Source organism: Drosophila novamexicana, unplaced genomic scaffold (assembly GCF_003285875.2).
Source record: "Drosophila novamexicana strain 15010-1031.04,08,12 unplaced genomic scaffold, DnovRS2.1 tig00000458-arrow-arrow-pilon, whole genome shotgun sequence".
Taxonomy (NCBI): domain Eukaryota; kingdom Metazoa; phylum Arthropoda; class Insecta; order Diptera; family Drosophilidae; genus Drosophila; species Drosophila novamexicana.
The window spans coordinates 910179-934175 of record NW_020824805.1 but is presented as its reverse complement, the minus strand read 5'-3'; the positions used below and the strand labels follow the sequence as shown (position 1 = coordinate 934175).

At 36.7% G+C, this 23997-nt stretch overlaps 2 protein-coding genes across 6 annotated transcripts in view; one reads left to right on the top strand and one right to left on the bottom strand.

The window, feature by feature from the left end:
* LOC115760484 (integrator complex subunit 1) overlaps window positions 1–23997 on the bottom strand; it is a 136239-nt gene that overhangs the window by 3115 nt on the left and 109127 nt on the right. The gene's annotated exons all lie outside the window — the stretch shown is intronic.
* Window positions 159–23997, top strand: part of LOC115760485 — a 76692-nt gene continuing 52853 nt past the window's right edge. Inside the window, exons 1-4 of one of the 5 annotated variants that reach the window (XR_004017665.1) lie at window positions 159–541; window positions 3176–3286; window positions 3392–3510; window positions 3580–3838. Coding sequence is in view for 2 of the 5 variants with exons in the window: in XM_030701833.1 (XP_030557693.1) it covers window positions 13679–13718 (40 nt within the window). In the remaining 3 variants the exon portion in view is untranslated. Of the gene's footprint in view, window positions 542–3175; window positions 3287–3338; window positions 3511–3579; window positions 3839–13628; window positions 13719–23997 lie in introns of those variants that run through there. The other 4 variants (XR_004017666.1, XR_004017664.1, XM_030701833.1 and 1 more) reach the window with 4 other exon arrangements.

The following is a 23997-nucleotide window of genomic DNA, read 5'->3' as shown; positions in this document are numbered from 1 at the left end:
AGTTTCAAAAAGATAGCTTTAAAATTGAGAGACTAGTTCGCATAGAAACAGACAGACGGACATGGCCATATCGACTCGGCTGTTGATGCTGGTCAAGAATATATATGCTTTATGGTATCGAAGATGTCTCTATACCCTCTGCAAGGGTATAAAAATATGAAATAGATTTTGTAGGATATTAATACGTCTATTTAGGACATGATTTCAGATGGAAGCTTGCTACCAAAACCGGTCACAGTATGGGTGCAAAATAAAAAATGACTCAACAGTTTTTACATTACATTTACATAGAATCGCAAATTTGTTTGAATGCAACATAAAAATTGTAATTCATATCATGAGTAACCCTTGTATTCAAGCATACATATGTAACTTGATCACTCCATTATTTTGTTTCTTAAGCGTTGGCACCTGTGTGCACTTATTTTGGTGAACATATATCCAGTTTTTGGGGCGCTTTATGCGTTTTTTTAGTTATCTCAGTGTATATTTATAAAAAATTTATTTATGAGCGCATCAACTCGAGCAACAACTCAAACAGGTAACTTACATTATAGGCATTTACATTTTTAATTGTTTTTAAACAAATTATTTATTAGCCATAAACAAGACCGTACAATTATAAATATTGTGTTTTTATTAACTATCCATTAGTTATTATAAACCAGTTAACGACTTAATATGTTAATGTTCCCTTCATATACACATATATTATTCATTTACGAAGAGCATACATTTATGTTTATGCATATGTATGTACATACATATCTACATATGTATGCATAGATATAAAACATATGTACATACTGTTTAACAAAAATATACTACATATACATACATATGTATATGACTGCTCGGCATTGTCAAGTCAAAGTTGATTCCAATCTGGGGTGTAATGAAGTTGTGCAAATGTATGTAACAGGCACAAGGGGACACTGCGACCCCATAAAATATTTATATACATACGTGTTAAGGACGATGAGATGAGTCGATCCATGAACGCGTCTGTCCGCATAACCGAGTCGATCTCTCCACAAAAGCCATATATATTAAATATCAAATATGTACTCATAAACAATACGCAAAACGTGACTATAAATATTTGCCGTTATCTCGCCTAATATCGATAACATCGATAAGAATCGTTTTTTAGACATGGTTTTTTAAGAATATGCACTAACCATACAAAGCATTGTATGGTATGGTATATGGTATATGCAACATTGTATGGTTAGTGATGTAACTCAAAAGTCCAATGAGCTAGACACACTAATACTGGCTTAATCTCGTTTAGAATAAAAATTTCCATGAAGAGAGTTTTTACTATATTTCACATCCTCCAAAAATGAAAATATAATATAAAATGGAGTCAAATTGGAGTGTTTGCAAACATCTGATATCAATATTTTTGCCTTCAAAATATCATAAGGGAACACCATAAGCACCGGTGGTATTTCATTATTCCACCAGTGGGGAATTTCATTAAAGAATGTTAGAATGTTTTTTTTTATAATTAATATAGAACATGCAAGTACACTGTAGTTATTTGTTAAACGTTTCCGAGCCGATTTCTTAAAATCCAAACCTACCAAAATAAAATTGTAATAACTTTTAATTTTTAGCTTTTGTGCAACGATCTGTTTTGACGTTTGGGTTGCACTTTCTTTTGTAATATTGCTATAAATAATTGCTATAAAAAATTGCTCTCAAAAACACTTAAGGGTCGAGACCTATGGAGTGGACGAAGACATGATGATATAAATTCATCGGATTAAATATTTTGACACTGCTCTGCACTTTTCACTTATAGTTTAAGTGTTATTTTTTTGCCTAGACCTAGCAAAAAGTATGTAAACTTTTCGTTAAATAATTTATGTATTTCCTTCTGCAGCGAGTTAGACCGATGATTTTATTGTGGTATAAGTGTTATAATATCACTGTACTTCGGGCTTAACTAATGTTCTCGTTGCTGATTTTCCTTTCTATTTCATTATTGAATTGAAATATATTATATAATATTGATTAGAAGAGAAATCGTGACAGTATAAAACTTTTGTATTTCCGTAATAACCATCGAAATACTATTTGTCGTGCCAAATTATTCACTAATAAACTTAGTGATAATAAAAATGAACAAGTAACCAAATTGTTCACATCGGGTAGAAAACGTTAGACTACAAGCCGTGAGGTATCCCTTTCCTCTCTCCCAAAACACCCAAAAATGCAAATTCAGCTCATTATTAGGAATAGCGGTTACTTATGTGACTAAATGAAATAGCAGTACACAAAAGCTTAATCGATGCTAAAATCGAACAAAGTCAACATCATTTAATACATGTGCTTCAGTGCTTTTAAGTCGCCAATGATGATATTGATAAGCTATTTTGGCGTTTGGCGTAATGTACTCTGGACAAATGAGAGTAGTTTTGAGTGCCATTAATTGAAAAACCCGTTTTTATTTGGTAATATAAAACAAAATTCCTGAATTCGCACGTCATTATGAATTCATGATGTGGGAAATAACTTCCATTAAATGGTTCTAAAATCAAGATCAATATTTAATGATTATGTAATTTCCTTTGGCGATCGACTAATTGGGAGAGCATTTGTTATCCAACAATATTATGCTGCTTATCATAAGATGATAACATTCCTAACGATGGTTCTCCTCGCAAGGGTGATGAAATAATAGATTAATCACATAAAATGTTTCACTGAAAACGCAAAAACTATAATAAATATTTTGAAATAAGTATCTCGTTGTTAACGCGACAATTGTAGCACGGAATTATCGAATACTTTGAAAATTCAAGTGGTCGATAAAAGCGTTTATTTTTAAACGAATATTTTTGTCATCCCTTTTGGTCTATAACTATTTGTATAACATTTGAATGTAGATGTAAAGAAAACTTTTCATGACAAATTAGGAGAAAGATCCAAAAAATTGAATTAAAATAAAAATAGCTTCCACGATCCCCTATCCAAAAGATGATATATTCTAAACAGCAACAGGTTACCTCGTGTTTCCTTCACTTGAAAGAACAACATAAGCTTATAAATGTTTATATGTTGTCTCGCTTCTTCTTTCGTACTTCTGTCTTCGTACCCGACCTTCATTTAAAACTTTAAATTAAGATCGTGCATATGCTTCGATTCTCAATTAATCGTATAATAGATCGTTTGCTACAGGTTGGCAGCACTGCCAGCTGGTAAGCCCAAAAAGAGTGAATGGTTATTGGAAGAAGAAAAACTCGCACATATTCCAAAACAGAATTAATAGAAAAATGTGAGTAGTTGTTTTATTTTTTATAAATGTTAAAACCAATTTCGCTTTGCAGAGAAAAGCATCGAACGCCTTTAGAAATTTTAATAATTTCTCAAATTTATCAAGGAGCTTCGTGACATCGCATGTAACTACACAAAAGAGGAAGAGCGAACTTTGTCAAAAGACTGAGCCGAATTGACGCCAGAGCTGAATGCAGTGGGCCCGTCATGTAAGGCTGACGAAGGGTAACGCCATGAAATTGTATGATTTAAAAGTAGTTATACATTATTAATGCATTCATTTATAATTAATAGCTGTGGTAGGATTGGAAACAATCAATAGAGAAGATTGCAGCACATAAAATGGTGAGAGGACCAACTGTCATCGCTCTTGTCATCAATCTTTATAAGAACTTGATCGTGCCTTACAAGATCTAGATAAAATTAAAAAAAAGGATGTGCCCAGAACACCATTGGGAACAAACACCGCCTCATCTTGAGCAAAGCACCTCAGCTATTTAAATAAATTCTTAGAAAAATTTGTTACTAAAAATAAAATATACAAAAATAGCTTTACTTTTTAAGAAAATAAAAAACCTTTTTACGATTTCAATGCCAATCGAAGTTTATTTGGAAAACGGGAGATTTCCAAAAATTGAAATGTTTGTGTGTAGACGATGCGAGAGTCTACATACATATGCATAAATATATCAAATTTAGTGATCGACTCAAGTATTGATGCTGACCAAGAATGTATATATATACTTTATGGCGTCTCAGATGCCTGTAACATACATTTGCACAAAGTCATCATACTCGTTTTACACAGTTAATTCACGGTTATAAATACGGCTCTTGGATTTCAATACTTTCATATTGCATTATTTTCATAAACTTGTGCCTTAAAAGTTTCTATTATTGGAATTATTAATCACATGATTTTGCACACGAATTACCTAGATAATGCCAATTAGTATCTGGAAAAACCGAACCCAAAAAATTGTGAAAAATAAGACAACTCAATTATCTTCTACACATCGTTTGCACATGCCAACGTTTCAGATGCGTTCTTCTTTTAGAAAAAAAATCACGCGACCAACTGTTATTTTCTTATTTCTTGGGCTCTTTAATTAATTCACAACGAATTTACACGTACACGTACGTAGCATTGAGTTTGCGAAACTTGGCGGCAAGAACATTTTAAGTAATGCTCATAAGTATCAATATTGAATCCTTAGTTAAAAAACACCTATTCCTCTTTTATTTGTTTATCAAAAAAGATATAAATATAGCCTTAAGCCTCTGTCCACTGACCCCATTTCTTACACATTTAAATAAGAAATTTAAATTTGTACTAATCCCACAGGTTTAGCATTTAAACATGGCGAAATGACGAAAAGAGTATGTAAAATTGTATTATGTGAGTTTTGCAAGAACAACTTTTCGGCGGTTATGAAATTTAAACCAACTCGATCAGCTGATTTTTTAAAGAAGCGGTACTTTTCTTTACTCACATGATACTTCCAAATTTTTAAAAACATCGATAGAAAATTCGATGAATCATCGCAAAACATACGATCTGTTCGGGGCGAATATACACATTTTTTGAAATTGTCACTGTGTTTTTTTTTTTATGGAATAACGTACAGGCCGCATTTAACACATTTTTCAAATATGTGCCATTTTCAAAAGTGTGTAGAAAATGTAGACAGTGTATGCTGACAGCCCTATAATGACGTCGCAATGTTAAATTGACAAACAGCTAACTCTAATGCAAGCACAGTTCCAAAAAAAACTAAATTTTTAGAAATTATTGTCAAATCAAACACACTGCTTGCAATAAAAAGACGAACCTATGAAAAGTTAAAAAACGATAGTTTATAAACTGAGAAACAAGATTGATTTGAGATCTTCGTGGTATCAGAAATATTATGATCATGTGCAAAAAAAAATGTTCACTAATTTTCGATCATTATATTTATTATATTATTATATATTGCTATATACCTCGCTTTAAACTAAACCAATTTTCCCAAAAACTTTTGTGGATGACTCAAACTCATGGCAAAAATAACAGGTACTTTTTAATACTTTTTTATTGTAACGGACATTTATAAATATATTATATATAAGAAATTATATATTTATATAAAAAATGTATATCAGCTAAAAGTTCCGGTTTGTAATCCGACCCTACCATTCTTAGGGTCTTTCCCGTAAGTTTGAGGTAGGGTCTGACAAATAGTTTGCTCCGAAATGTTAACTTCTTGCCCACAAAAATATATTTAAAAATTGAACTATACGTCGATAAAGCGTTTTGTACAACTTTGAGAAAAGCTGACGTGCAAAAAAAGATTTGTCCTGTTTTGCTGTGTAATTAAGTATTTAAAACAGATTTGTCTCGCCTAGACATCAGTTGGAAAGCAGTTTATTTTGTTAGTATACTTTGCATCATTTGCTTAGTTTATTATACCCTTGCAGAGAGTATTATAATTTTGTCGTGAAATGTGTAACGCATAGAAGGAGACATCTCCGACCCCATAAAGTGTATATATTCTTGATCAGCATCAACAGCCGAGTCAACAGCCGATCAGCATCAACAGCCGTCTGAACGTCTGTCCGTCAGTCTGTTTCTATGCGAACTAGTCCCTCAGTTTTAAAGCTATCTTAATGAAACTTTGCAGAAGTCCCTTTTTCTGTTGCACGCAGCACATATGTGAAAACCAGCTGGATCGGACCACTATATCATACAGCTGCCATAGGAACGATCGGTCGAAAATTAAGTTTTTGTATGAAAAAACATGTTGTTTATCAAGATATCTTGACAAAACTCGGCATTTACTAGTTTTACTGTGCTCCACATATGCATGCAAAATCCTATTAAGATCGGACCACTATATCATACAGCTGCCATAGGAACGATCGGTCGAAAATTAAGTTTTTGTATGAAAAAACATGTTGTTTATCAAGATATCTTGACAAAACTCGGCATTTACTTGTTTTACTAAGCTCCTCATATATATGCAAAATCCTATTCAGATCTGACCACTATATCATATAGCTGCCATAGGAACGATCGGTCGAAAATTAAGTTTTTGTATGAAAAAACATGTTGTTTATCAAGATATCTTGACCAAACTCGGCATTTACTAGTTTTACTAAGCTCCTCATATATATGCAAAATCCGTTTCAGATCTGACCACTATATCATATAGCTGCCATAGGAACGATCGGTCGAAAATTAAGTTTTTGTATAAAAAAACATTTTGTTTTTCAAGATATCTTGACAAATCTCGGCTTTTACTTGTTTTACTAAGCTCCTGATATATATGCAAAATCCTATTCAGATCTGACCACTATATCATATAGCTGCCATTGGAACGATCGGTCGAAAATTAAGTTTTTGTATAAAAAAACATTTTGTTTTTCAAGATATCTTGACAAATCTCGGCTTTTACTTGTTTTACTAAGCTCCTGATATATATGCAAAATCCTATTCAGATCTGACCACTATATCATATAGCTGCCATTGGAACGATCGGTCGAAAATTAAGTTTTTGTATAAAAAAACATTTTGTTTTTCAAGATATCTTGACCAAACTCGGCATTTAATAGTTTTACTATACTCCACATATGCATGCAAAATCCTATTAAGATCGGACCACTATATCATATAGCTGCCATAGGAACGACCAGTCGAAAATTAAGTTTTTGTATGAAAAAACATGTTGTTTATCAAGATATCTTGACAAAACTCGGCATTTACTAGTTTTACTAAGCTCCTCATATATATGCAAAATCCTATTCAGATCTGACCACTATATCATATAGCTGCCATAGGAACGATCGGTCGAAAATTAAGTTTTTGTATAACAAAACATTTTGTTTTTCAAGATATCTTAACAAAACTCGGCATTTACTAGTTTTACTAAGCTCCTCATATATATGCAAAATCCTATTCAGATCTGACCACTATATCATATAGCTGCCATAGGAACGATCGGTCGAAAATTAAGTTTTTGTATAACAAAACATTTTGTTTTTCAAGATATCTTGACCAAACTCGGCATTTATTAGTTTTACTATACTCCACATATGCATGCAAAATCCTATTAAGATCGGACCACTATATCATATAGCTGCCCTAGGAACGACCGGTCGAAAATTAAGTTATTGTGTGGACAAATTTTTTGTTTTTAACGATTGATTAACCAAACTCGGCATTTATTAATTTTACTATGCTCCTCATATATATAAAAAATCCTATTCAGAGCGGACCACTATATCATATAACTGCCATAGGAACGACCGGCCGAAAATTAAGTTATTCTATGGACAAATATTTGGTTTTTAATGATATATTGACCAAACTCGGCATTTATTAATTTAACTATGCTCCTTATATAAATACAAAATCCCTTCAACATCGGACCAATATATCATATAACTGCCATAAGAGCGATCGGTCGAAAATAAAGTTTTTGATTAAAAACCTTTTTTGGTTATCAAGATATCTTGACCAAACTCGGGATTTGCTATTTTCCCGGTACTTCTTAGATACGAGCAAAGCACTATGAGCATTATGAAAAGGTTGGGTCTGCAAGGGTGTTATATCTTCGGCGTGCCGAAGATAGTCCTCCTTTCTCATTTTTGTTTTATTTTAAGCAAAATAGGTCTCCACAGTAAACCAAAAAAATTTGAATATAAAATATAAATATTTCATTTAGGGCGTTTAAGTCTTAATTAAATAAAACAAGTAAGATGGGCTAGTCGGGAGCTCCCAACTAGGGGATACCCTGAACCCTCTTTTTCCAACACCAAATAAATTAATAAAAAAAAAGTTTCCTTGGCAGGGCTCGAACTCGCAACTGACCGCATTGCGTGCTGTCGACTCTACTCAGCAGCCACTACAACAAATAAGTACTTATGATAAAAAAGGAACTAAAATAACATTACAAAAAAAAGATGCACTTATCATGCTATTAGAATGCGAAGCAGACACGCATGAATGTGTGTGTGTACATGCATACAGAAATTCTTAAAGCTGCTGCCCCATTCAATTGCGCAGTTGCATATAACTTTGGTTTTTCTTAACCGATCTTAATGAAATTTTCTACAGTATATCTTATTGTACCATAGAATATTTGTGTATTCTGAAAAAATCAATTGCATTTAAATTGTGGCTTAAATTGATTGGCAATAAAAGTTGGGTTATTAACTTGATTTATAGCTCTAAGGTGGTAGCGGTGAGGTGGCGATAGGTATGAAATGAAAGATACTTGAAATATCTATAATATTCTAGAAGCAACGTATCATATTTGGTGGCTCTAGCTCTTATTATTTACCCAAATTGCTAAAAAAAAACAGGATGTCGATATCGATTGCTTGGAAACGGAGTAAGTTATGGATTATCGGAAACAAACTCGATCTACGCGGGAACTAGGAGCACCTACATCTAAAATTGCAAGTCTCTAGCTCTTATAGGTTCTGAGATCCTTGCGTTCATACATATGGACGGACGGACGGACGGACGGACAGATTGATGTTGATGTTGATCAAGAATATATATACTTTATGGGGTCGGAGATGCTTCCTTCTGCCTGTTACATACATTTGCCTTTCGCATAAATACAATATACCCTTATACCCATTTTTAATGGATTCAGGGTATAAATATATCAGAGCACTAATAGCCTCTGTCCACTAAACACATTTCTTATAGCGTCTGTCCACTTAACACATTTCTGAAAATGTCACATTTTTGCAAAATGTGTAAAATACGGACTGTAGAAAGAAAACACATTTCACACATTTTTCAAAATTGTGCAAATTCGCCCCGAACATTTTGTTTTTTTTGCGATGGTTAATCGAGCGCATTTTTTGAGTTTTGTAAGAAAAACTTTGCGGTGCTTAACTACATTAAAGCAAATCGATCAGCTGTTTATTTAAAGAAGCGGTACTTACACTTACAGGCACCCTTGGGGTTCCCTTGTTGCAATTTATCGTGTTTCGATAAAAAGGCTATGTCGTAAATCTATGCATTGCATGGTTGGTGGTGAAAGGTATTCATTATCGGAAACAATCTCGTAATATGCGGGAATGTAAGGATGGTGGCCTATAATATTGAGCATTGTTGACACTGCTGTGTGATCGTGATCACGGCGGGTTCTTCATTCATGACGATGACGCTGTTATCGATGAGCATCAGTGTCTAGAGATGTCTGGGCTGAGTGGTACAATGTCGCCAGATAGGGTAATTGATAATATTTCATTATCGTAGATAGCTCGTCGGTAAGGTTGAGAATGGTGGTCTTGTGTTGTACAGGGTATAAAAGTTTGTTAGATAATAAACATGGCTATAGATATTTATTTATAAATGTAAAAATTGTTATTTAATGGAACCTTGATTTGGGCTACTTCCATCAAGTCAGTAATGGTTTCCTGTTAGACAAACGCTTTTTTATATTTTAATAATAAGTACTAGTCTCTGAAAAATGATCGAATATCATAAGAGTTTCATTTTTTTGAAATCAATATCCTGTTTCTTGAGAGGAATGTTTTTAGTAGAATGTTTACTGTTTTTTTTTTAGTTTATTTATGTGTTTTTGTATATTTTCAAATTCAATGAGTTTATATCGTGTAATTTTTGGTTTTTCGAAGTAATAAAAGTCTGTAGTCCCAGCTATTACCTTTAAAACGATGCTTAATAGATTGATGCTTCTAGCATGCCGATAGTTTTTTCTTTTGCTTAACAATTCCGCGTTAAGTTAGTCGAATACTTCAAATATGCAAATTCTTTCAAAATTGTCGTGTCTTTCTCCATAACCCGGATGTAGTTCACGTTCAAGCAGTCGGTCAGTTTAGCCGTTGTTACCGTGAAAAAAATAGCATAATTCAGACCCTGGGGTGTCCGTAAGAAAAGATAATTATATATTAGCTATCTGACATTATCTTAATAATTAATTCTGCGTCGAGCTCTGCGGGAGATAGATGGATTATATCTATAGGGAATATTTCGACTACATGTAACGGAATAGGGGTTCCTCCGAGTACCAGTTCCTGAGGCAGACGATCTGACAAATTTTGCAATTTGCATCAGCTTCGTTTGTTAGTTGTTCTGCGGCAGCATTGTAATGCAGATGCTCATCTGCTTCTAAAGCGTGAATTTATTGTCAATTTGAACGTGTGAAATCAAAGTACTGCGCACATAAAGAAAAATAAAAGATATATAGTCCGGTTCGAAATCCACGGCTCCGCACTTTTTTAAAAAGATCAAATTGTAGAAAATTAGTATTTATTTTCATCATTATAAGAACATGCAAGGAATTATAATTGATGTTGAAAAAGGGAGAGAAGACATTACTGCCTACGCAGGCTGATTAAGGCCAACAGGTGGCCAATATGAGGCAGACGATGATCAGAAGTTCGTTCAGGTAGAGCTGGTACGCCTGGGTCTGGAACTGGGTGATCTATTTGGGGAAAACTTCACTTTTCAGTCTCAGGCGTTTATGGTTCATTTTAGTAGTTCCTTTTGCTATAGTTTTGCATAGCTCCGTTCGCTACAGATGTTTAATGTAGGGGCGTTGATATGGATTCTGCCTACTGCGAGAAATAAGACTGCCCCTGAGAACCGATGACCCATCCGGCGTGGCCCAAAGATAAAGAGCATGTCCCTGAAAATATGGCGCCCAATTTAGAAGCACACTGCTTCCTTGAAGTCGGTAAAGAATTCAAAGAAAAGAAAAACCAGCAATGCGCTTACGTAAAAGGGCTCCCTCGGCTTTAGGATCCACTCACGTGATGACTTATGTGGCATAAATTGGTGGCCCATGATCGCGCAGCGTGACGTTGGATCCGAGAGCCGCGATGAAGACAGATCCTGCCAGATATCTACGTGATCACGGAACGATATAGATTTAAACCTTCTCTGCACCTGTAACACAGCAAATCCCAAAAGTGGCCAGAAGTACGACAGAAACCAAATTGCCTGCAAGGTAATAAATAGCATTTCCTGGATGCTGTTCAACGGTCGAATCGGCGAACTGGCGAACTGAGCACTGGACGGTTGCTTGAATGTTTGTTAATTGTTGGGGGCAAAGGCATCATCGATATGTTCAGACCGCCAATGATTCACACCGAAGAGCCCTTCAGTGCGTCGGCGCTGAGAATCCATCGTGCCGACCCGGGAACAGGCGCTATACCGAAGGATCTTGAAGGGGTCCAGTGTGGAACGTTTTTCCGCCAGTGCCGCGGAAGCAACAGAGGCAGGCGCGCGTGGATCAGATAATTTGTCCAGCTCACCAGTCTTTATTATGTCGACATAATAAACTCTTTGGCTTTGGTGCAAATTTTGCAGTTTGCAACAACTTCATTGGCCAACTTGCTCATTTTTGGAAAATAGTAGTCACGGATGACTTGTTGACGTTCTCCTGAGCGGCTCGATGTGCACGGTTGTGCTCGGCAGTTATTATTTCTAACTGCTCGTTTTTGCCTGCTATGCCTGCCAAAATTTGGTTGCCGGGAAGTTTAGCACTAAACTGTGTTGAGAACTAGTCAGAGTTGGTAAATCGCAATGTATTGCACTTACAACATCTGGGTTAATAACCTCTTTAGGAGTCTCAATAACAGTGTTTTTGTCAGTGTTTTGTCAGATTAAATGGCGAGTCTTGCTGAAGAAGAGTATCAGGTATACTTCGTTCGCTAAAGATGTTTAATGCAGCGGCGTTGATATGGATTTTGCCTACTGCGAGAAATGAGACTGCCCCTGAGGACCGATGAGCCAGCCGGTGCAGCCCAAAGCTAAAAAGCACGCCCGTATTAAATATTGCAGAGAAATATGTTTTACAAATTTTTAGTTAAGTTAGTTAGTTAGTTAGTTAAGAGGCCATATAGTTGCAAGGCAAGTACACATCAGTTACACAGACTTTAGCTTTACAGCCAGAACGTACAGTACTCAGCTCTTCCACGAATACGAAAGAAACAACCTGAGTACAGGCCTGTGACACAGTAATCAGCTCTTTGAAGAGTACGAAAGGAACCAGAATACTGACTGTTACACAGTACTCAGCTCTTCGACGAGAAACAACCCCAGTACAGGCCTGTGACACAATACTCAGCTCTTCGACGAGTACGCAAGGAACAACCTGAGTGCAGGCCAGAGAAATAGTACTCAGCTCTTAGACTAGTTCGAAAGTAACAACCTGAGTACAGATCTGTTTTAAAGACTTCAACACTACAACAGGTATAATAATAGGAAGCAGGGGAGACAAGACAGCAATCATAAAAATTAAAAACCTGTTCAAGTTCTTGATATGTATAAAAAATACTGAAAAGTATATCTTCGTGTAAAGTGTATACAAATTCATTTGTTGTATTATCGTAGTAATCTCTAAGTGAAATTTTCGGTGGCAATCTTTTAAGTAAACAACTACCAAAAAATAGACACTTGATTTACTGTTCGTGCATATCATAGGATGATTTTTTGTCGCTGTTAGTTTTGAAAATGCAACAGCAGCAACTAGTTACTTTTAAATACTTGTTACTTGTAACGCGTGCTTGTAATGCGATCATACATACTCACGGAAAAACGGACAGACTGTTAGAAGGACAGACAGACGAACATGGCTAGATCAACTCGACCATTGTTGCTGACCAAGGATATATAATGGGGTCGGATATGCTTTTTTCTGCTTCCTATATTCATTTGTGTAACAAAACAATGTACATTTTTTACCTATTCATAATGGATGGCACACGCAGATCTAGTTTGTTTAAAATCATAGATTACTTTTAGATCAAATAAAATCTGTATCTCAAAAGCTCAGGGAACATCAAATTATCGTACAATTTTGTTGATAATAAATACTTAGATGAATTATTTATTCCATAAAACAGAATATAAAATTCAAAAGTTCAAAGTTAATTAAGATTGAGTTTCCTATAGGTTATGGGAACTAAAAGAATTGACTCAATTTTAACTGCACAGCATGTGGCGTTCGGGTAACGATCGAGCCTTACGGGTGTCTGAGACCATTTTAGTGTATATTAAGAAAAACCATTAGCCGCAGCCACGTCTGCGCTGAGCGAGATGCGGCTTCATATTGGACGTTCGGCTGCCACTCTCAGCAGTCTTTCTCTATCTAAGCACACTAAAATGGTCTTAGACACCCATGGTGCTCACTCTTTGCGATGAATCTTGATACGATTAAAACGCTGTTTGGTGTATCTATGCATTGCATGATTAGCGATTTAAGGCATCTTCCTCAAAAGAATTATAAATTGTAGAATTAAATTTGATATAAAAATTATTTTTGGGATTTATTCATTGGTATACATTAATAATCTTTCCACATATGTTATTTCAGATAAAAACATTTGTTAATGTGCTGCCCCCTGAAGGCATAAATTCATCAATATGTTATATCATTTGGTTGTAATTCTATTCATCAACTATGGTAAGGTCCTTAATAAATATAAGCTATTTAATGAAACTAAAAGATATTCTCCGGCGATGTACGGGCTCACATTATGTAAAAACATACAATTTTTTTTTAAATCCACTAAAGATGTCTTGCGTTAGACTTTAAGATGCTAGAAATAAAACCATTCTCTTCTTACACTATTCTATTAAAATCGTCTTCTCGAAAATATTTTTAAAGGCTATTTAACAGTTGTTTAATTAGCTTATATCTTCATATGTGCTGCTCTCTGAAATAGTTTCCAAAACATGCTTTACAAATCTGCAAGTACCAAAGTCGATCACACTTAATGCTCTAACGGTAGAAATGCTCATTATCTTTGTTCATCAACTTATTTTAATTAGGTCTTAAATTGTATGCACATGTAGCATTGTCTATTAAATTTTATTCAATTATAAGCAGGCATTTCCTATTTTATACCCTGAACCCATTAAAAATGGGTATAAGGGTATATTGTATTTGTGCAAAATCCAAATGTATGTAACAGGCAGAAGGAAGCATCTCCGACCCCATAAAGTATATATCATCTTGATCAGCACCAATAGCCGAGTCGATCTAGCCATGTCCGTCTGTCTGTCCGTCCGTCCGTATTAATAAACGCAAAGATCTTGGATTGCTTGGAAACGGAGTAAGTTATCGATTATCGGAAACAAACTCGATCTGCCCAGGCACTAGAAGCACCTACATCTAAAATCAAGTCTCTAGCTCTTATAGGTTCTGAGATTCTTGCGTTCAAACATACGGGCGGACGGACTGACGGACGGACGGACGGACAGACAGTGGGACATGGCTAGATATATATATCATATATATATATATATACTTACAACACATACATATTTGTTTATCATTAGACACACTGTGTAACGCAGGGTCACAATATGTATAAGGATGTAAATGTATATGAAGAATTTAACATAAGCGAAGGGAAATTCGGGTTAGGTAAGAAGTACTCACCACGAGGTAAACTCTAGAGGACAAAGACGCTAAGGCGTTCGCACTAGTGAGGTTGCAGTGGGACAGTAAAGTAGTGGTGCTTATAGGAGAACAATAGCAATTAAGACTGAAACTAAATGTAACTAATCCTTTTCGTCTCTAGGTAAGAGAGAACCTGTAGAACTCATTTTCGCGATCTCAGTCGCCCCTAACAACTCTAACGCGCATCGTACGCGGACTTAGTTCCATCTATACGCTTAACTAACCTTGGCGAGCGTTATCTAAGGCAGTGTCCTGGCCGTAAGCAAACTAGAATCCGGCATGAATCAGCGTAGTTTTTATGGTCGTTAGTTGAAAATCAAGCATGGATCATGCTCGGCACCACCGTTAACGCACACCAACCACGATGAGCCGCTGAAGAGCAATTCCAGACCCATCAATAGTTGGTCCGGTCGCCGTGTACAACTGCCAATTGATCGTTGTACGGCACTTGCTAATAAATGGCTTACAAATTAAGAAATCCCAATAATTAAAATTTTGTCAAACTTGCATCGGACAGGCAGACAACCAACAGGCACACAATCGCATAAATGCTTTCATGCATATCGAAAAGTGTGTAAGTGTGCGTGCTTGGCCGGGCCAAAAAGTTTTAATGCTCACAAGTCAACTTTCTGGTACTTATCAGTTATCTATTCATAAAAATCTTATATTAACACATTTAAATAATTTTTAAATTATTATTAAATATTATTAAAATGTATAGCCGAGGCGCGAATACATTAATTTGTATATATGTAATATGTTTGAAAATGTATGTACACTTGTATGTATGTTTTCAGTTATACAACTTTAATATCATAATATTGTATTATTGATAGTTCAATGATGTTTTGCATTTGCTGGAAGCGCTCGCCGCCCATTGTAAGCCAAAAGCTATTGCCATTCACTCTTCAACCAGCCATCGATTTGTGCGGTCGTCGATTGTCGATTGCGATTACTATTTTTACTATATAACTATTTTTGTTAGATTAAAAAAAAAAAACAAAAAGTTACCTTTCGTTTTAACAAGATTCAGTGCAACTCAAATAAAAAAGTTCTTCGATTATTTTAGTGTTTCGGAAATTAAATACTACAAACTATAATCGGTTATGCCGCGTAATATCGGCAGTCATGCCCCGCCAGTGTTAGTGAACATTTGTGTGTGAATGTGTGCGTTGACTCGTCGTTAGACCTCACTTAAGTGCGTGTATATGTGAGAGTTATGTGTCCGTGCTTGTATACACACATGGACTCTGGCATTGCTTTGCAATATATATTCTGGAGGTTGGAACTACAACTGCTGTGTAGTGGATTTTATCTAACTGAAGAATCGCAAGCTCGTTCCAAAAACGTAGTCTCTTAAAAAATGTTTAATTTATGGTTTTGTATTTTTTAAATGCATATTTATATTTAATTAATATTATAATATATATTATATATAATAGAAGCTAACAATAAAATAACCGAACAAATTTATATTATACTAGCGGGTATAGCCCGGCCTTGCCCGTGGCACATATGTTATAAAATCACTGTTCTCAAAAAGTTTTAGAAAGGATTTTGAAACTGTGCGGACGGTAAACAAACTACATTCATACAAACGTTTTCCGCCAATTTACCACTGTTGCGAGTGGAATTTTCCAAATCGCTGAAGGACGTATTCATTATATTCTTCTGTAGAGCTTTGAAATAAGTTTGATGCAAATCGGACACGACTTAAAATTCACCAAAAAAATCTTTAAATTGCACTTTCCACCGAAGAAATTTAGATTTTGCGAAAAATGTGAAACACGTGTCAAATGATTTTTATGTAGATCCTTGTAAATGAATTTGAGCGCGAAATGTAACCAACCAAATCTTTGACTCCCATTTCCACCAAGGAGGAATGGATTTTTGGAAAAGTGTGAAACACCCCTCAAATGAATTTGAGCAAAGATCTTTGAAAATGAGTTTGAGGCCAAAAGAGGTTAGCAAAAAACTTTCATACAAACGTTTTTCGCGATTTTTCCATACTTGCGGGTGGAATTTCCCGAAACCCCGTCTTAACGTGCACCTTCATCACATAAGGTAACTACAGTGAAAATTTGAGCTTCCTAGCTCTTACGGTTTGGGCTGTGCGTCCATCACCAATCAGTCATTACAACGCTGATCTTGTGACTACAACGCTGATCTTCGCGTAGTAGAGCGTAACTGTGACGCATGGGCCCGATCTAAAAAAAGAAAAGATCGGTTTCGACTGATCTTGATGAAGCAGCTGGCGCAACGCAAAGACATAATGAGGATATGCGAGCTCTACAGCAGTCGCAAAATACAGCAAAACAAGCTGTTCGGCGGCAAAACATGGAGTACCCCCGCTGTAGAACGCCAGGGAGCTACAGAATTTCATCTGAAAATCGCGAGCAACAACGGGACTTGCAAAGGCAGCGTAGACTTTTTTCTGCCCGGGATAAATACCTGGAAATATTAAGATAGGTCCTACAGATATATCTATATCTTGCAGAGGAAATTGGTTACCCTTCGAGGTAAAGCAATTGACTTAAAACATTTTACCTTTTTATAGACACCGAGATTCCGATTAATAGGCATCAAGATATGCTATTAGATATTTTTGTTTCGGGCGCTGCAGTTTAAGCTTATATCATCTTGATAGTTGTTATGCACAATAAATACCGATTATATTGGATATAACTTTGCACTGAGATCGACTCCTAAAAAGCCCTAAATATTTTCTCGGGGAAAATACTCTGACAAAATGTTGCATGCATTTAATGAAGATATATTGAAACTATAAAAAGTAGACATGGGTATTCAACATATTTTAGAAGCTGTGGTTATATAATAAAATACATAAACAAATCAAATAGAGGAGTTTCTCAATAATAGCGTAGTTGCCGACGAGGTCATTAGTAATAACTTCTCGGTAATAAGTCATCAATGGAACAGAAACATTTGCGCAGGAGACTTCTACAATATACTTGGACTCCATGTCAGGATCTACGTACAAATTATGACCATGGCGAGATTTTTGTAACCACTTCGCATCATGATTAAAGAGTTGGGATGGTAAAAGCCAATAGAAATTTAGAAACTCCCCTTAAGATTCAAAAGATTAATTTTCAGATCACTATGTTCAGAGACAGGACGAATTGAATTTTTTGTACCTAGTTGAATTTGCTGCCAAATATAAAAATTCCAAGTCGATCAATGCTCATTCAACAGAAGAAGAGTACGAGGAAAAAAATAATGATAAAAAGCGGGAGAACTTTGCCGATGACGGGTGTTCCATGATGTTATAATAGATCAGGAGTTTTAAGAAAAGCAGCCTTTGGAATTGGTCGGCTCACATTCCGTGTTTTCTCTTCCAGTAAACTAATATTCAACGGTGTTGAGACCCCTAAGCAACGACGCAATCAACACTATGCACTCAAAGCTTAAAAATGTTAGCGTATTTAGATCTCCGTCTAAAGTTAATTTTATGAAATAATAATATGTATTTTGCGACTTTCAATAATGGTATTAAGTGATTTAAAGCAGTTTCCACCAGTTGATGAAATATGAATTTTTGCACCAATATTATAATATACTTATTATTATTATTTATATTTATTCCAATAAATAAATAATAGTTATTCCACTGAAATAATTAATAATCCCAACAATCTATAAGGTTGCTTTACTCAAATCTGAGAGCGAGCGACTACATTAATATCCGACTAAGCTGGCCAACTGTGGGAGCGCAAACAAGAGCAAAAAACAAATCATTTGCACTCTTATTGGTCACCAATTGAAAGAGTTTTAAGAACATTTCAATATAGGAATTTTCAATTTCCAGTAATTCTTCCTGAAGCAAAATTTACAAGTTGCTGTGCAAAAAATTTGCAAGTTGGCATGAGCCGTGCAGCACTATCCGAAGCCTGTAACATAGCAGAGCGACTATTGCATCCGGGTTTTTTCTAATAAGAATATTAGTTTGGAAAATTCCGTGGCGAGAAAAAATTGACCAGCCATCATCAGATATATTTTGAGAAAGTAGAAGAAAATATTTTGATATATTTCGATAATATTAATGGCTTGCTTAATCATACTTTAAAAATTTCAAATGATTTGATAATAAGCACAGCAGATATTTTAAGTTTCGTGGAGACTTGGTCTAGAAAAGACCAAGTATATAATATACGCCGATTTGACGTACTCAGTAGAATCGATGGTACCATGTGTACAGGTAGTACGAAACCACCTGGTGTTGTAATTGCTTATATAAAACCGTATATTGTCTGTAGTTAGTATTAAATATGGAACATAACAGGAATTGCAAGATCCTTATTTTTCAACACTTAGATACGACAACTGTAGTTGTTTATATAAACACGTATTTCTCCTTTTCCGAATTACGTAAAATAACACTGTGACGCGGGGTCACAATTACAAGGGCAATAGCCATACCTCCTAACATACGCGAATGACGAACGGAACTTTTATATTATTGACTTTTAGCGCTGTTCAGATGTCAAACAAATGGAGCTATTATATTATTTATTATTATTACTATCATGTTTAACTAACGAAATTATAATCTAATTATTAAGCTAAGGGGACATATTAACTAACATTTAAGAGAAGAGGATTTTAGTTAAGAGAGACCGATTACGAATTAAATATAAGCATAGGCAACTCTGACTTCTAAAAATGTAAACAGGAGGAGCTGAGGATCGAATAAGCTTAAGTAGATAGTTTTCGCCGCACGGCGAAAAAGGCATGAAAAGGGTCGTAAGGAGGCGAGGCTGATCAGCAGGTTCACTTTTGGTTCGGTGAGCGTAAGTATAACGAACGTGTGATCGCGACGGCGGAGAACAGACTTAGAGGAACCGAGGTAGTTGTGAGGTAAAAGAATAGGGAACAAGAATTGACTTTTTGCGGAAGAGCCGGAGAAGTTAATAGAAATAAAGCATAAGCAGTCATATATAAAGTGCATCAGCGTTATACACTAGTTTATATAACAAATCGGCGGTATAGTCCGAGTAGTGTTTGTGGCCTTTTGTTCTGCGGCGGAGCGATCCCAGCAGCACCCATCACACTGACGTACCATAACCTTAACGCGGCGGAGTGAGTCCAGCGGTTCCCTCCATTTTCCAAAATATTAATCTCTCTGTGGCGGAGCTATCACTGCATTTGTCTACCCCCCTTTAAGCTTTACGTCTCGGCAAACTACAAATTTCTTGTAAAGTGAACTTGGTAAAACTGAGTTTTATTACCCCTGTTAAGACACTGCTTTACAAGTGGCGCCTGAGAAGCGAACCTAGGCGTGAAGAGTCATTATTTGGCCCAAAAGCCCACGAAAGTGCCGCCAGAGTGAATTTAGGGCCAAAACGACAGCGTTAACTGAGAAGTTAGCTGCCCGCGGCATAGGAAACAGGAACATCTAAGTCCCACTGGAGTGCCAGCAGCAAACTCACATGTGCAGACACGCCGCACGACATGTGAGATGCTGCGAGGTGTGTCAAAAGCTTAAAGTAGAACAGGTGAGGCCGGCAGGACGAATGCTGACGCGCCAGGTGACGGAACCGTGGTCCATCCCATGCGCCGACTTCGTGGACCCCCTACCACACTCGAGGCATGGGAACACTATGCTGATGGTATTCTACGATGCGTAAAGCAAGTGGGTGGAACTGGTTTCCTTGAGAAGGGCGACGGCGGAACATTTGGAGAGGCCGTTCCGAGATCGGATACTCTGTCGAGTCGGAGTCCCTCGGAGGTTTGTATGCGACGACGGAGTACAGCTCACAAGCCGGACATTCAAGGCTTTCGTGACATCTATCGGAAGGAAGGAAAACCCCACCGAGCGGACGAGCCGGTCAACGCGATGATCGTCCAGTTCATGGAAGAACATCAAAGCTCGTGGGACGAGATGCTACCCAAAATAGCGTTTTCCGGTGATTCAACCGGATTTTCGCTCACCTTCTTTGTGCAAGGTCGCCCGTCTCGTCTTCCCGCTGCCGCCTTATACGAAGAGGTTACGCCGCCCTGTTCAACAAACGCCAGGGGAAAATGCCGGGCGTCTGAGGGAGGTGTTTACCATCGTCCGTCACAGCCTGCAGCGTGCATCCCAGGACCAGGGGAGGCACTACAATTTGCGTCAAAAAGAATGGCGGAACAAAATGAACGAGCAGGTGTAGCTACGCCAGCATCAGCTGTCAAAGGCTGCCGACGGATTCGCGGCAAAGTTAGCGCCGAAGTTTGACAGTCCCTACCGGATCGTGAAATTCGTGCTGCCCAATATCGTGCGCTTGGCGCTTGGCCCACGCGAGGAAGACCCTAGTGAGAACAGAGGGCCGAGAGGACCAGCCAGACGAAGGATAGATTAAGAAAATTGTAACAACTAGTAGGCTTAGTAATTATAAAGAAGGTCGTTTGAAAGCCATAGTAGGTTACACAAGCTAAAGAAATATAATTACTTACGCTCCGAAATACTCAATATATATCAAACTGTCACACTGTAACACTTTGTTGCAGTGTTTACATAAAGAAACAATAAGCACATTTCAAGTGCATACATATGTAATATGACCACACAAATATGTGTCTATGCAACAACGCAGCGTCAGCGTTTCCCACGCAAGCCGGTTGCGCAATACAATACATAAGTGCACATAAACATACTCTCTCTCAGCGCAGCTCTAAGCGCTGCCTACATATGTATATGTATATAACAGAACCGCTCCGCTGCTGGCGTCGCTGGCAGCGCAGTTCGCGCGATCTTAGCTAAGTAGTACCTAAGTAAAACATTGTGAAGATATTCATTAACGAAGAGCAAACCAATAAAGTTTTGAGTGGAGCAGAAGCTCCAATGAATAAAATAACTTATTTTATAGCCTTTGTCCACTGAACACATTTCTGAAAATGTCACATTTTTCAAAATTGTGTAAATTGGAACCAAACATTTCGTGATTTTGAGATGATTAATGATTGTGAAAAATGTGAAAGTATCATAACCATAAACAGCTGATATATCAAAAAAGCAAGCGGCAACTTTAAATAATAAATTTAAGATTGTACTAATTCCACAGTTTTTAGCATTTAAACATGGACCCCCTACTTTAAGTCACATTATTTGAGTTTTGGAAGAAAAACTTTGCGGCGCTTATGTCAATTAAAGCATCTCGATCAGCTGTTTATTTAAAGAAGCGGTACTTTTCCCACTCCCATGTTACCGGCAACCGGTGGAACACCAATAAATGAAACTTGAAAATGTGACATTTCTTAAGCCAGTGGACAGAGGCTATTAAATCAGTTTACATGGCGACAGTGATTGTCGATCATTCGCCGATGTTTGTGTGCAATTCATAATGAACAAGTGAAAAGCAACTTTGCATGGAAAGTAAATAACAAATATTAAATTCCAAGACAAGAACTTTACAAAAAGCGTTGTGCGCCGGCCATTGCCCGCCAAGGAGAAGAAGCAGATCAAAACATATCACTCCGCAAAAGCAAAAACAGACGCATTGCCCTGGAAAAAATAATAAATAAAACTTTTCCATAAACAATAGTTGCGAGCAGCAACCTGTGCGATGACCAGCACCGGCACCACCTGAGCCCACAGGCCACGGAGAACAGCAGAAGAGAAAAAAAAATATAAGAAATTTAAATCAATTTTACATTTAAACCAACAAAGTACTTATATTCCCTCAGGCTCGAGGATGCTGTTCCTGTCGAGCAAAGGGCTGCACCAAGCCAGGCTGTGGCTTTAGAGGTGTATCCAACCGATGGACCCCGCCCACTCACATTAGCTGAGTATAACGCAAGACAACAGAAGAAACCACCTAAGAAGACAAAGATTGGTGGACGAATAGGGAAACTTCTCCAGAAAAGAAGACTGGAACTGGATCTCCAAATAACGTACACCAACGAGAAAGACCGACAACGCTGCCAAGATCGTATCGACGATTTAAATAAACAACTTTGCACTGGTGCGAAGTAACGAAATAAGGGCTGCATATATGCGAATGCCCTAATAGGTTGCCCCCTTAGGTTAAATTCTCACAAACAAGTTGAAGCACCCTCAAAGTGAAACTTGGAAAATACTAACCTCTGCTAGGATGTATACTAAAACCATATGATTGGCATAGAATTATATAACGAAAAAAAGTCAATCGTATGTACAACTAACACAACTTTTTCCTTTATACTGAACGAATATATAATTGCATTTAGTTTACAAAAGATTCATTTTTAAATAAAATTTCAAATTGGGTTGGTTTGCTTCTGAGGACAGTCTGATAATACAGCCAACGTAGTTAATAACGTTAAGATTGTGGACCACACAGAGGATATCCGCTCACTGTAGATATCGCTCCTAAAATTATAGCATCGTGTGCGTCGCACAGTTTTTGTTAACACTGTACGTCAAACACAATAAAATTATAAGGAAACGCTATATTAGCAGGGCAAATAATCTTGACAAAATTTAAGAAAGTTTATGATAGTAATCTCAAAAGAATTAAAGAAAATTTGATATGCATTTTTGATTTGTATGAGAACCCCAAAAATTAAAAAAAAGCGAGTCTTATATAAAAGACAAGTAAGAGGTTCTAGTCGGTTATTCCAACATCAAATGCATATATATATTCTATTTTAGAATATTTATCTATTTAGAATATTATATATGTCAAGTTTGGTGAATCTAGCTCATATTATTTACCAAAATTGCCCAAAAAACAGGATATCGATATCGATTTTTATCGATTGCTTGGAAACGGAGTCAGTTATCGATTATCGCAAAAAAAAACTCGATCTTCGCAGGCACTAGGAGCACCTACATCTTAAATTTCGGTCTCCAGCTCTTATAGGCTCTGAGATCCTTGCGTTCATACATACGGACAGACGGACAGGGCTAGATCGACTCGCCTATTGGTGCTGATCAAGAATATATATACCTTATGGGGTCGGAGATGCTTCCTTCTGCCTGTTACATACATTTGGCTTTCGCACAAATACAATATACCCTTATACCCATTTTTAATGGGTTCAGGGTATAAAAATGGGTGGAAAGCAATCAAAGGCAGATGATAACACTGCCAATGTAGTAAACGTGGTTTAGGTTTTAGACAGCTCACCCCATTTGCAGTTAACAAACATACTGCTAATTATTCTTATTGTAATAGCTTCGGTTAACATCCATCTGAAGATATCAGTCCCGGCTGACGACTTAGACAAGGTCTAAGCCGCTGCTTTAAGAAACATACTTAAGTGGGAGAAGTTCCACATTGAATGGCCCCAAATGGTC